Source organism: Vigna angularis, chromosome 3 (genome assembly GCF_016808095.1).
Source record: "Vigna angularis cultivar LongXiaoDou No.4 chromosome 3, ASM1680809v1, whole genome shotgun sequence".
Taxonomy (NCBI): domain Eukaryota; kingdom Viridiplantae; phylum Streptophyta; class Magnoliopsida; order Fabales; family Fabaceae; genus Vigna; species Vigna angularis.
In genome coordinates, this window is record NC_068972.1 from 10,820,232 (window position 1) to 10,832,592 (window position 12,361).

At 32.5% G+C, this 12,361-nt stretch overlaps 2 protein-coding genes across 4 annotated transcripts; both read right to left on the reverse strand.

Moving 5' to 3' along the window:
- On the reverse strand, positions 1–1,348 carry LOC108342454 (uncharacterized). The gene is made up of 2 exons (XM_017580235.2): positions 1,174–1,348; positions 1–1,092 (listed from the first exon to the last, which is right to left on the reverse strand). Exons 1-2 carry the CDS (start codon positions 1,222–1,224, stop codon positions 325–327), a joined length of 819 nt encoding a protein of 272 aa, XP_017435724.1. The 5' UTR covers positions 1,225–1,348; the 3' UTR covers positions 1–324.
- A 5,010-nt stretch (positions 1,349–6,358) lies between these two features.
- On the reverse strand, positions 6,359–9,198 carry LOC108342245 (SHUGOSHIN 2). Of its 3 annotated transcripts, none has more exons than XM_017579989.2 (12): positions 8,971–9,198; positions 8,512–8,666; positions 8,369–8,406; positions 8,144–8,252; positions 8,028–8,051; positions 7,864–7,932; positions 7,721–7,768; positions 7,538–7,619; positions 7,396–7,453; positions 7,101–7,309; positions 6,956–7,013; positions 6,359–6,851 (listed from the first exon to the last, which is right to left on the reverse strand). In XM_017579989.2, the coding sequence occupies exons 1-12, from the start codon at positions 9,026–9,028 to the stop codon at positions 6,527–6,529; spliced, it is 1,233 nt and encodes a 410-aa protein (XP_017435478.1). In that variant the 5' UTR covers positions 9,029–9,198; the 3' UTR covers positions 6,359–6,526. The 3 variants fall into 3 exon arrangements, with proteins under 3 accessions (XP_017435478.1, XP_017435479.1, XP_052731536.1); XM_017579990.2 differs by having other exon boundaries at positions 7,101–7,267; positions 8,971–9,197; XM_052875576.1 differs by lacking the exon at positions 7,864–7,932.
- Between the last annotated feature and the right edge of the window lie 3,163 nt (positions 9,199–12,361).

The window sequence follows — 12,361 nt, forward strand, 5'->3', positions numbered from 1 at the left end:
TAGTACAACAACAGCCTTAAATTAAAAATTAAGCCATTTGAAGCCTGGTTACATTACATCACCCTCTAATATCTATCTACCAAAGTACAAAACTGTGTCATAACATGAAGGAGGCTACTTAATTCCCATCAATTTTGTGAGAACTCAGCTCTCATATATACATAACAAGATAAGATTAGAGAAAAGAAAATTTTAAACACTAAAATCAAGATATTTTTTTTCCCAGCATAGAAAAGTAGGTCAGAGTTTGCTGATAAGAGGACAAAGGTGAGGTGATGCAGTTGGACACCTGTTTGAGTGTGATTTGGTATGCAGATGAAAGCATTATGAAAATGATGGGTGTGATAGGGAATGATGTGAAGCAGTGGTAGGTGTTGGCAAGTGCTGAGTGATGACCTTTCTACTCTTTGAAAGTGGACAATCAGAGGGTGGAGAGAGGAGAAGGTCCCTCTTCTTGTTGAAAGGGAAAGTGGTTTTGGAAGAGTCTTGTGGTGAAATGGCCACAGGAGGGATCTCAATGGAGTTGAGCTGTGGAGGAGGGTGCTGCCACTGTGGGAGTGGTCCAGCCAAGAGAAGGGTCTGAAGCAGTGGTCCAGCTTCCACCACTGCCTTTAAGAGTTTTCCTTTTTCAGGCAATGCTTTCTTTTCTGCCAATTCAAGGACTACTTGCAGTGGTGTTGGATGTGGGGTTGAACTTCCACCAGAAGAAGGCATGCTGTTTTCTTCACAGTCAGAAGAAGCAGCTGCCATACAATGCTTTTCAGAGAACCCTTCTTGCAGCTCCTCTTCACTCTGTGATGAGGTGTCTCTTTGATTTGTCTGACCAAGTTGTTGTTGCTGCTTCTGGTTCTGGTGCTGATGATGTTCCACCTGCTGCTTCTGCTGAAGTTCTTGTTGGAGCTCAAGTTTTTCCAGCATTAGCTTCTGGCATTTTGCTTGAGCTTCGTCTCTCTCCTTGGTGACCCTGCTCAAAAGGTCATTGACATGGATCAAATCACATTCTCTTCTGGTAATCTCCTCCTTAGCTGATGCAATTGTTGCTTCTAGCTCCAAGGTTGTGTACAGAAGAGAATGTTTCAAGTCTTCTAACCCCTGCTAATGACACAACACTGAGCAAATAGGAACAAAAAAAATGAAAAGAAAAGATGGGAAAGAAAAGTAGAAGTGTGACACCTCTTCTTGGTAGTAGAATTCCCAGGCAAGAGGAGTACATTCATATTCCATTTGGTGCAGTGAGAGTGAGAGTGAGAGGAGGAAGAGAGGGAGAATATCTGTCTTGGATCTTCAAATGAGGAATATTGTAGTAGTACTATCCTGGTGTCTACTTTCCTTTTATTCTTGCCTGAACTTTACTTCATGGGACATGGAGTTGAAAAAGGGACAGAAAGCGCCAAAATTTTAAAGCACAAAGGGCAAATGGTAAGTGCATTTGGCTTTGTAACAAATAGGCAGTATGTTCACAAGGACTAAAATTCGGTGGGGGTAGTGAGAGGGAATGTGATTTCATTTCAGTGGTCCAACTTCGAACCTAATCCTCTTCATATCGAGCCTTTTAGGTAGCGGCGGATGGCACGTGTGTACATATGTAAAACTTTATGTAAATAATTTTAGCATCTCAATCAAAAAGTAATTAGGTAGTTCCCCTTCGTTTATTCAGTTTCAGACTCATAGCAAATAGTTACCTAGTTTTAACTACCTAGGTAAATGAAAAACTGTCCATGAAAAGTGTAAACAAGTACCATTAACAATATTAGAGGGTGTTCTTATTCTTCTGCATTTTGTGATGTTCTCAATCATCCAGTACTTTGTCAGAATGGAAAAACTTGTGATCTTCATATAAATTTTGCATTGGAAGAGGAGATGTGATGCAAATCATCTGAACTTGAAAAAACATTTAGACATGTAACAGGGAGCCCTGCTGCATGGAGAGAGACTTTACCAATCTGAGATTAATGTTAACCACTGCTTTTTGTTTGTGTTCTATTTGGTCAGACTAAAACAAAAATAAAAGTCTAGTTAGAGGAATGATTAAAGGCATAAGATCTTATACCCTTTTCCTTTTGTGTGTATATGCTTTGATTTTATATTTTGACTAAAAAGAGGATTTTGCCATGGCTTTATTAGTTATTATCACGCCCTCCCATACCATATACTAAAGCATGTATTGTCGTTACTTTTTCCCTCCTCAGTCCTCACTCCCTCCATCATTTTCCTGTTCTCACTCAAATGCTTATAATGCAGTGTCGTATAACTCTTCCCTAATGAAAACGACACATCAACTTTTCATTTTAACCTATATTCTCTAGCCAATTTCAAGGTTAACCACTACTCACCCCCTCATAAAGTTATCTAAATATCATTACACAATCTGGTTTTCTGCCATCTGAAAATGATATTTAGATCATCTCAGAGATTACCGTCCTAAGGTAAGATATCAAACGTGCTCATCACTTCACAATTATAAAATATCAAACACATTCTCCTGACAAGGATTAGTAAGAACATTTAAGAGATCATATATGTACATTTCATGATCCGCCACATTGCGTATCTGCCAGTCAAAGAAGGGAGCTGAGAAGGAAATTTTTTTCACCAAAATCCTAAGGGGGCAACTGAGATAATGGTGGGTCCATTTTTGTAGCTCTTTTTCACAGTAAAGTTGAATCCTTTTAGATCAAAAGAGGGGAAAAGAATAACGGCTTATGCAGCACCTAACTTACTGTTTTGGTAAGAAAATGTTGCCATGGATCTCATTGCAACCGTGTGGGTCCTCCTCATACACCCTCTTCACACTTGGTTTCCTAATATCCATGCACCAAAGTTGCAGAATGAAGAATGCTACGCATACAGACAAAATTTTACATACTTTCCTTCAACAAAAAACAAATAAACCCTTGACGTTTGTCTACCAATACATTGGATAGCATTTTCTGCTATCAAACAAAATCAATATCCAAGAAAACTTTATGGGAACCAGTTAACAATTTTTATTTAAAAGCCACAATTTCTGACACCATTTGTTTGAAAATTCTCAAAACATAATCAACAATTAGCACTTTGATGGGAGAGACTATATATCTATATATCTATATATACAATTCTGTTTCTTGTTTAGGTAAAAAAAGGGAAAAAGAAATTCTCAGAAAAGGAATCTGCAGAAGTGATTTGGTAGCTTATGAAGCATTGATGAACTAGGGTAAAGAAAAGTGATAATGGTGGCGCTAAGCGTGCATGAAACATTGCAATAATTGGCAAGGATTATCTTTATCTTTGTACCTGATAGGATAAGATTCTTAAACATTATTTTATATAATAATTAATTATTTGATGTAATCTAGGTGGTGGGTTATTTTCCTCCGTGAAGGAATAGTTAATTGATGAGAAATGAATGGCATATAACCGTTGCTCAAGAAAATGGAATTAGTATATATATATATATATATATATTTTTTTATAATGCAAGTACATAATCACATGGAACCACTTAAAGTAAATTGATTGATGTAGTACAATATTCTTCTTCAAATATATCATCATGCTCACATTTTAAATTCTAAATTCAAATTGTTTAGTATTTATTGAACCAAAATAACTTTCTTCGGTCTTTTCTTGGAGGAAAAAATATCCAATTTATTGCAAATTGAACCGAAACAGTTTGCTTGTGAAAAGAAAGAGCCAAAACTCTACGAACACGCATCTGATAATAATTAAATTGTGTTAATTAATTAATTAATGTTAATTAGTTATTGATTCGTGCATTGACGCGGTTTTGAGCTTTAGAATGTTGGGGAAATGAGATACTTTTTGTCTCCGTTTGCATGTGAGGAAGCTATAGATGGAAGGCCCACGCAACTAACCCAACTCTTTCAAATCTAATTATGTACGTTTTGGCTAATTAACCTAAAAAACAAACAAATTTAATATTTATCTTTACATTTCTGTTAATCCAAATAAAAATTCAATAAAACCACAATACTTTTTTGCTTTTTCTGTCTATTAAATTTTCACATTCTTTCAAATTTTGGTACGAGGGTTTCCTAAAGAAACACTTTTTACACTGTAGTATCCCTCATGCAATTTCTCTGATTCTAAAGTTTTCATGATGAATAATCATAATGCATGGAGAATATGAAGGCATAAGGTGGAAAACACAAAAAAAAAGAGTTTCAACACCACTACTGTTATAAGAAAGCAACTGATATATTCTGAGACAGAATTGATTAAAATGCAAAGACTATATGTATAATCACATGACTTTATTTACTTTTTTATATACAAAACTGTATAATCTACCAGGACCCCTGATAAAAGTAATTATGATTTTTTTTTTTCAATTTGTTTATCAAGGCCTATTTAAATTAATGGAAGTTAAAATCGATTCTTTAATATATGCATTATGCGACTAAAAGGACTATACAAAGTTGAAGTTATTTGGTTATTTTTATATATGTTTAATTCCTTTGATTTAGATGTAGGCTAGTTTTTTAGTATAACTTGTTTTATACTTTCATATGCACAGTTTCTCTGTGATCTTTACAATTTGTTGTCATCCATTCATAATAGAAATGATATTAATATTTTTGTCTCAATTATTTAGAAAATGATAGATACATCTCTTATTAAACAATATGAAAACTCCGTTAGAAAAATAAACATGCAACTCACGAAATTATAAATTTATTTCCAAGATCAAATGTTATCATTTTTATATTTATATGTAGGTTTAAATGTTTACTTCGTCCTCACGTTAAGAGATGAATTTCTGTTTAGTATCCGGTTTTAAAAATGAAGACATTGGGTCCCTATGTTATGAAAAGTGTATGAATAAGGTCTTGTCCGTTAAGTTGACAGCAACAACGTTAAGTCCATGTTGATGTTACCGTACTTTTTCTCTTCTCTCTTCTACTGTCCAATTTTTTCTATCTCTTGTTCAACTTTTTCTTTGATTATTTGTTGAACTTGTTCTTTCTTTGTAGACCTTATTCATATATTTTTCATAACATAGGGACCCAATGTCTTCATTTTAAAATCGGGTACTAAACAGAAATTTACCTCTTAACATGAGGACGAAACAAACATTTAAGCCTTATATGTATAACTCCATAACTAGTAATATACCACAAAAATACGTTTTCAATTCTTAAAACACAAATAATATGTACTCATAAAATAAAGTTAACCACAATTTATGTTTAGTAACTAAAGTATTCTCTACTTTACCCTAGTTGTTGCCTTTTCTGTCAAAATGACACCTTTATTTTTGTACAAAACCTTTCTTCATTAACCAATTTAGACACCCAAAATATTATAACTTCTTTTTCTTTCCCTTTCTTCCTCCTTTTATCTGGAGTTCTTCATGCCATCGTCTATAAAGTTTAATTTGCACCACTGGTGAGATAGATATATTTACTCAATGAAGAAATGCTTTAACTTTTGAATACTCTCAAAATATTATGTGCCATTTATTAAGATATTTTCTATTGTTTTGTTGCTATGACGGTTTATAAGATGTTAAACATGGTTTCTTTTAGTAAGTCTGTTTTATATGCGTAAATAAATGTTATCATAGTAAAATATAATGATTGGCGTGATTATTGAGAGCTAATATTTGACACCATTATGATGGTATTGGCAACAAGGCTTTGATAAAAATGGTTGGCAAAGAGAGTTTCCTTAAGGTGTATGAAATCCATGATAAAATTTTACGAAGATTTAATGTAAATATTTTATTTGGTTGATAGTATAGGTGGGTGTAAGAGGAAAATACAGAGCTGCAAAAGGGAAAAGAATAAATGAAACTTTCTTTTGGATACCAAATTTGATCCATAAGGGTGGGATAAAGCAATTTACATACTTGTTCTAAAATTAGGTAAAATTAGTCTAGATAAATTACTTGAATTAATCTCAACAATAAATTTTATATTAAAACAGAACAAGGTGAGGGGAATTGAAATTTAGATGCAAAAACAAACAGACGTCTTGAATCTTGATATCTATTGTTCAGTCAAATTTCATCCAATTATCAGCCCTACATTCATTATCTAAGTTTTTATTAATATTGTAAGTTTCGGAAAATAAAATAAAGGATACAGGTTAAACTTTCATTTTCTCTCCAATTTAACACATTTGGCAGCATGCAAACTCACGTTTCACGTTCCAATATTCATAATGTATGCTAATCTATATGATACTTTTATAAATAAATAAAGCTATGTTATGTAATTATAAACTAATATTCAAGCTTTCCTGCCTACGAATCTGAATATTTTATCAGAATTGATTTTTTGATAAATTTATCTTAATATAAATACTTTGTAAACTAGATTATCGACAAAATGCAGTTCGCAAAAATATAATGATTCTCTACCCACATGATTCACTCCTTCCTTTTATCATAATAACGCACATCAGTTTTCAATTATGCAAGGCCCTAACACAAGAAGCTACAATTCAAAAAATCATCAGACCCCTACCACCACTGTACTATGTAACTGGATGTCCAGCATGAGCAGTTTCCACTTCATTCTCATGCAGAGTTGTTCACAATGAAATTACCTGATTTATCTCTACGCATCTTCACATTCAGTGGAACTTCCTTGTAGGACACAACCTTCTCAACTGTCCGACGCAATGGCCGCCCAACAGATGATCTGCGAGTTTCCCCAGACTTAAATGAACAGGAATTGTTCTCTTGTCCAGAAGTTATTATTGTTGACGTTGGACAACATTTTTCTGACATGCCATCAGATATCTGGGAGACATTAAATTTTGCATCATCTAACACAAATAAGTCCTCTGTTGGCTCTGGATTCTCTGGCTTGAACCTGTTAGTTTGTCTTCTCGTACTTTTCCTGTAGATAACTCTCAAAGATAGGTAAGCAGGTTTTTTATTGTCTAAATTAGTCACAAGTGAGAGCTATTAAAATTCAATCAGAACGTAGGAGTATAAGCTTACCTCTTGTTTTCAATGTTCTTTTTGGCGTGAACTGGTTCGGTGTTAGTAGGAATTGAAGCTGCATGCAAAGAATGTACATAAGGCTCGATATAGCTATAGCAAGGCTGCACGAAAGTAAGAAAATGGACAAGTTGTGTAAAGTTACATTCTGTAGTTTCCCTGGCTTCGTCATGAACCTTGGACCCCAATGATGTGGACCCACTTTCATTGGCCTTTGAAATATCATCTTGTACTTCAACAACCTCCACGAAATCTTCTGTTGATTCTGGTTTTTCATCTTTCAACCCAGCGGATTGCCTTCTCAAACTATACCTGTATTGTATATTCAAGGGAGTTATATGAGCTACCTTGTTCCTGGTAGTTCATCGTATGTAGTGTACAAAGTCAAATTTCGGAGTTCAGAAATTAGTGCAACGTAGTAAACAAACTCAAACTCATACCTTTGGTTGTCGACCTTTTCCAAGGATTTGACTTGTTTACTTACGGCAGGTGCTGAGGCTGCATGAGAGAAAGACCTCTTTAGACATTTACATTAAAATGCGTGCACACACACACACACACGAAGTGGGTCCACTACCGTACATCGAGGTTTGAACACTCTCCTCCTTTTAGCATTCCCCCGGTTATCTGACTGATCTGACTGCTTATTTGGGCAAGCTCTCACCTAATAGTTGTTAAGAAAAAAGGTGAATTGTTGTGTGCCGCTAAGAAGGGAATGAAGACCCACTAGATGAAGGAACAAATAATGGAAAATTTATACAGTACCTCATTAACATTAGTTTCATGCTTCAAATTAACTGTGTGCTCTTTTATCTAGAGAAAGAAAATTGCAAAAGTCAAAAACAAAAATCAAGTCATTATCACTTGCTCATTTGCAATTTATCCTCTTAGAGATGCATTAAACTGACCGTCAATTCTAATTTCATAGCATTGAGTATCCCATTTTTAATTCCTAGTTCAAGCTGAAGTTCCCTGAGCTGAATGACAACAAATTCAATATCATTCAACTCATCATAAGAAAATTGAGAGCAATAAGTGGCATAACAAGCACCAACAGTTTTCATTGACTCACCTTCTGTCTACTTGAATTAACCTCCTGTATTGCATAGTCATGCACACAACAGCAATTGTAGATTAGAATTTCAACAAGAGCAAAAAACTTTACTGCTAAAAACATTTGGTCCATACCGCCATCATATGACTATTTGTGAGGGCAAGTTCCGCATTTTGCATCTTTAGTTTCTGAAAATTGCTTTGACACTTCTGTAGCTCAGCTTTACAAGATTGTATGAACACACTGTCCACACAAGTTGAGATAATCCCAGTCAATGAAAACTATCACCACCAAAATAAAACAGACCAGATACAAAAAAAAGAAAAGTAGACCAAATCCAGAGAGAATGAATAAATTACTCTTTACTAGCAAGAACCTTCACTAACATTTCCTTTTCCTGGCAAACAAATTCAAAACATACATCAGTAAAGTGTGAAGCTAATGAGAAACAAACAAAAACAAAACACGAGAAGTACATTTGTATTTGTAGTATATAATATACCTTGAGAAGGTTTTCAGCAGAGACTTGCTGCTTTGGTTGTTGGTGCAAGTTGGTTACATCAGCAAGAATTTTGTTTTGGGAAGCTCCAACTCCAACCCCGACACCCACATAAACAGAATCTCCTTTCACCACTTTCACTCTCTTTGCTTTTACACCTGCAACTCGTGAAGTGAGATTTCAGATTAAAAATTCCCATTTTTGCATGCAGAATTTCGTTTGGACTTGGGAGCTTCGACAAATCTTGTGGATGGAAAAAACCTAAGAGCTATATATATCCACAAATCAGATCTTAAAATGTTAACTATACCCGACACAATAACTCAATTGGAGCGACAAAACCCTAATCGAAGTCAAAATATGGCGGTGCAAGATGAATGAAGTCATTAAAAGAGTAAAAGAAGGAAATGAAAAAACCCTAAGGCAGAGAGACGCGATTTGAGAGATGGGAAGAATGAGCACCTCCAACGGCGTCGGAATTGGAGTTGAGGACGACAGTGCCACCATCTTCCGTTTCCATAACTCCCTTTCTCTGCTTCCGCCCTAGTTACTGTGTAGATTGAAGATTGGAGGAAAAATCCGAATCGGAATCGTCACGACTCAAGAAACTAGAGACAAACGGCTTTCCAAACCTAATTCCAAACCTCCATTTTGAATCTTCTATCTCCCAACGGTCTCTATTGTTTTTTTTTTACTCCCATTTTTTTAAAATGCATCCATAAAAAAAACACGGTAGATGACTGCAAAATAATTTAATTTTAAATTCTGTCAAAAATTAAATACATGCGAATCTCTATTTATATGATATCCTGGTATGGGTACCATAATTTTAAATTTCGTAACTTAATTTAATTTTGATCTATATACTTCTTGATTTTGCATGCTTTTTTTTTTGTTTTAATTCCTTTCCATTGCAGCAAAATATAAATGCGCTTTTTTATTTTCATTGGAAAAATATATTTAAAGAAAGTACTATGAATTGATGTCCTATTTTAATTTTTGATAAATGTTTTTAAGTTTAATTCCATGATATTAAGAAGAATTGATTAACTACATTGAATATGTTATTACGAATAACTATTGATGTTTTCCTTGGAAGTGCTTTGAAAAATGGCTTTTTCTTCCTCTATCTCCATCATTTTTATTACACTTTTTTGTAACTTTTAAAATGACCATTTCATTATTTATATACAAGGGTGCAGGAAGAAACGATCGGGTGCAGAAAGAAATTCCCTTTGGAGAATTAGGAATGTGACTTACATGGGCTGGACATAGTCGGAAACAAATGCCCACAATACTTATCACCAATAAATCACACTACCTTTCACAAATAATTTATATAAACTAAATTTAGCTTACAGAAACTAATTTAATTTGGTTTGTCTTAAAAATATGACTAAAAGCGATCGTAACGTAAACTTCAAACTATAAACATGTTTGTTTCTCTTTTTACTACCCAGCTTAGAACTCGACTCGACTTATTTTTAGTAGGTCAAAAACGATCTGGATTAAAATGGTTCATTTTGTCATCTTTATGTTCAAATCTCATGTTTCAGAATTTAAATTTTGAAATATTTTAATTATAAATTGTTTTTTAAAAAATCATTACATATACCTTTTTAATGCGAACAAGTATGAATATGACTGTTTAAATTATTACAATGCATTGTGCATATTAAGACTAAAATGATGAAAAAAGAAATTTGACTATTTAATTTGAAATTGAAATAATTTTAAGGGAAATTATATGAAATATGATCTTTTATGATATTTATTTCTTCAATTCTTTTTACATGGTCTAAAGTCTATATTTCTCAATTGTCATTTGACTTAGACCACGTTCGCGTATGAAGTGCATGGATTAAAACTATGATCCCACAAGTTAAAAGAATAGTTTTTATTCGTTTTTTGAAGTTCAAAATTACTTTAAATATTGATCTAAGTTTTTTCTTTAAGACATCATAAGGTTTTATCAAAAGAGAAAAAAAAATGATATTCAATTTGTTGTCATTTAATTTTAGGTTACTTCTATTTTATTGGATTTATCTTAAATCCAAATTTATATTTTTCTTTATTGTTTATGTAAGATCATTTGAGTAGTACTAACTTTACCTTCTTTTTCTCTTTTATTTGCATGTTGTTATTTTTTTTTTAATTTATTCGATAATTAAAGTATTTCGTTCCTCCAATATGGTTTGGATGAAATGTGTAAAAGGTAGTTTGATGCTTAAGTCGGAAAGGATTCGAGTGTTCAGATATTAAATACAGCAATCAATGTAACTAATTACCTTTCTCGAACCCTCTATTTATACAAACTATAATGGGTTCTTACTTACCATCGACCTAAGTATGACTCGTTAATCAAAATTACAAGATTGATTTGTGCTAATATTCTTTTATGTTATTAACCACAAGTTATACATTCGATAATTCTATTGATCAATCAGCTTACAAAGTGATTCGTCAGAAACACAAGCTTCTTAGCTATTGTCAATACAAGGATTCAGTTGGATTGGAATCAGATTTTAGAAATTGGTACTGACCCTGACCAATTTCTAATGTTCCAGTCAGACTCTTACTATACATTTATTATAAGTTTAATTTATTTATTTATATTTAAATTAAAGAATTTTTTAATTAGGAAAATAAAAAACTAATGTGAGTATGAGCTTTTCAAAATATGAAATGTTAGACTAAATTAAAATTAGATAAGATATGATTAAGGTGGGTTGGATCCCAATTATGCAAGATGAAATTAGGTTAGATTTACATATATTTGATCGTAGGTAATAATGTTTTGTTCTTTTTTTGTAGTGATAATGTAAGTTTAGTTTGATTGAATATAAAGCAAGTCACCTCAAAAGTCAAGGTAAATTATGCCAAATCAAAGTTAGGTTAAGCAAAATCATATCTAATTTAGGTTAGGTTAAGTCCATCAAAATTTGAGTCAAGTTTAAGTTTAAATAAGTTAGATTAGAATTTCATGAATTTACTATGTTAAATTCAAGTCAAGTTAAATTAGACTAAAATCATTTTAAGTTGATTTGTCTCAACCTATATCAAGTCAAATAAATTCAAACTGAAGTTACTTCAGAAATAATTGAATTAAATTAAATAAAGGGACTCACTTTATTTAAAAAAATTAAAATAGTTGAAATTATGTTGAATTAGTTCCATGCATGTTGGGTTTAATAAGTCTTAATATATGTTAAATGAGTTGAATAGGGTATTATTTATATTTAAGTCAAATCAAGTTGGTTTCATAACGTAAAACATTGATTGAAACATTTTTATAGGCTTTTGTTTTTTATACGTAATGTAAACTAGTATGTATTTATTTTGTATATTTATTTTCTAAAATAATTTCCTTTATGTAATTATTATTCTGTTTTTTTTTTGTCCAATGCTTTTTAATATAAATCAATGATTGGATTACTTGTTAAATAAAATAAGTATTAATTGTGATAACTAATTAGAGAGTATACAATAATAATAAACTGAAGATTGAAAAAAAAGAGCAGTAATATCAATTTTAAAAATTTATTGAATATTTATTTTAAATTTTGGAGATCATTATTACAATATCATCCTACAAATTGAAGGAGTATTAGTAAGAGTGTGAAAAAGTTACAGTGACGTGGTATTGAAAGCAGCATCTGAAGGTCGATATAGAAGGATGGAAACAAAAAGAAGGGTCAGTATCAGTAATCCTGAATTTCTAAAAATATTGTAATAATTTTGACTGCAACAGTCACGGTACCAATTGTCTGATTCTTTCAAAACTCAGGCATGAGTGTTTCTGTGTGTATTTATAAGCAAAAGCAGCCCTTAAAGTTTTGAAAATGGAAGGTTA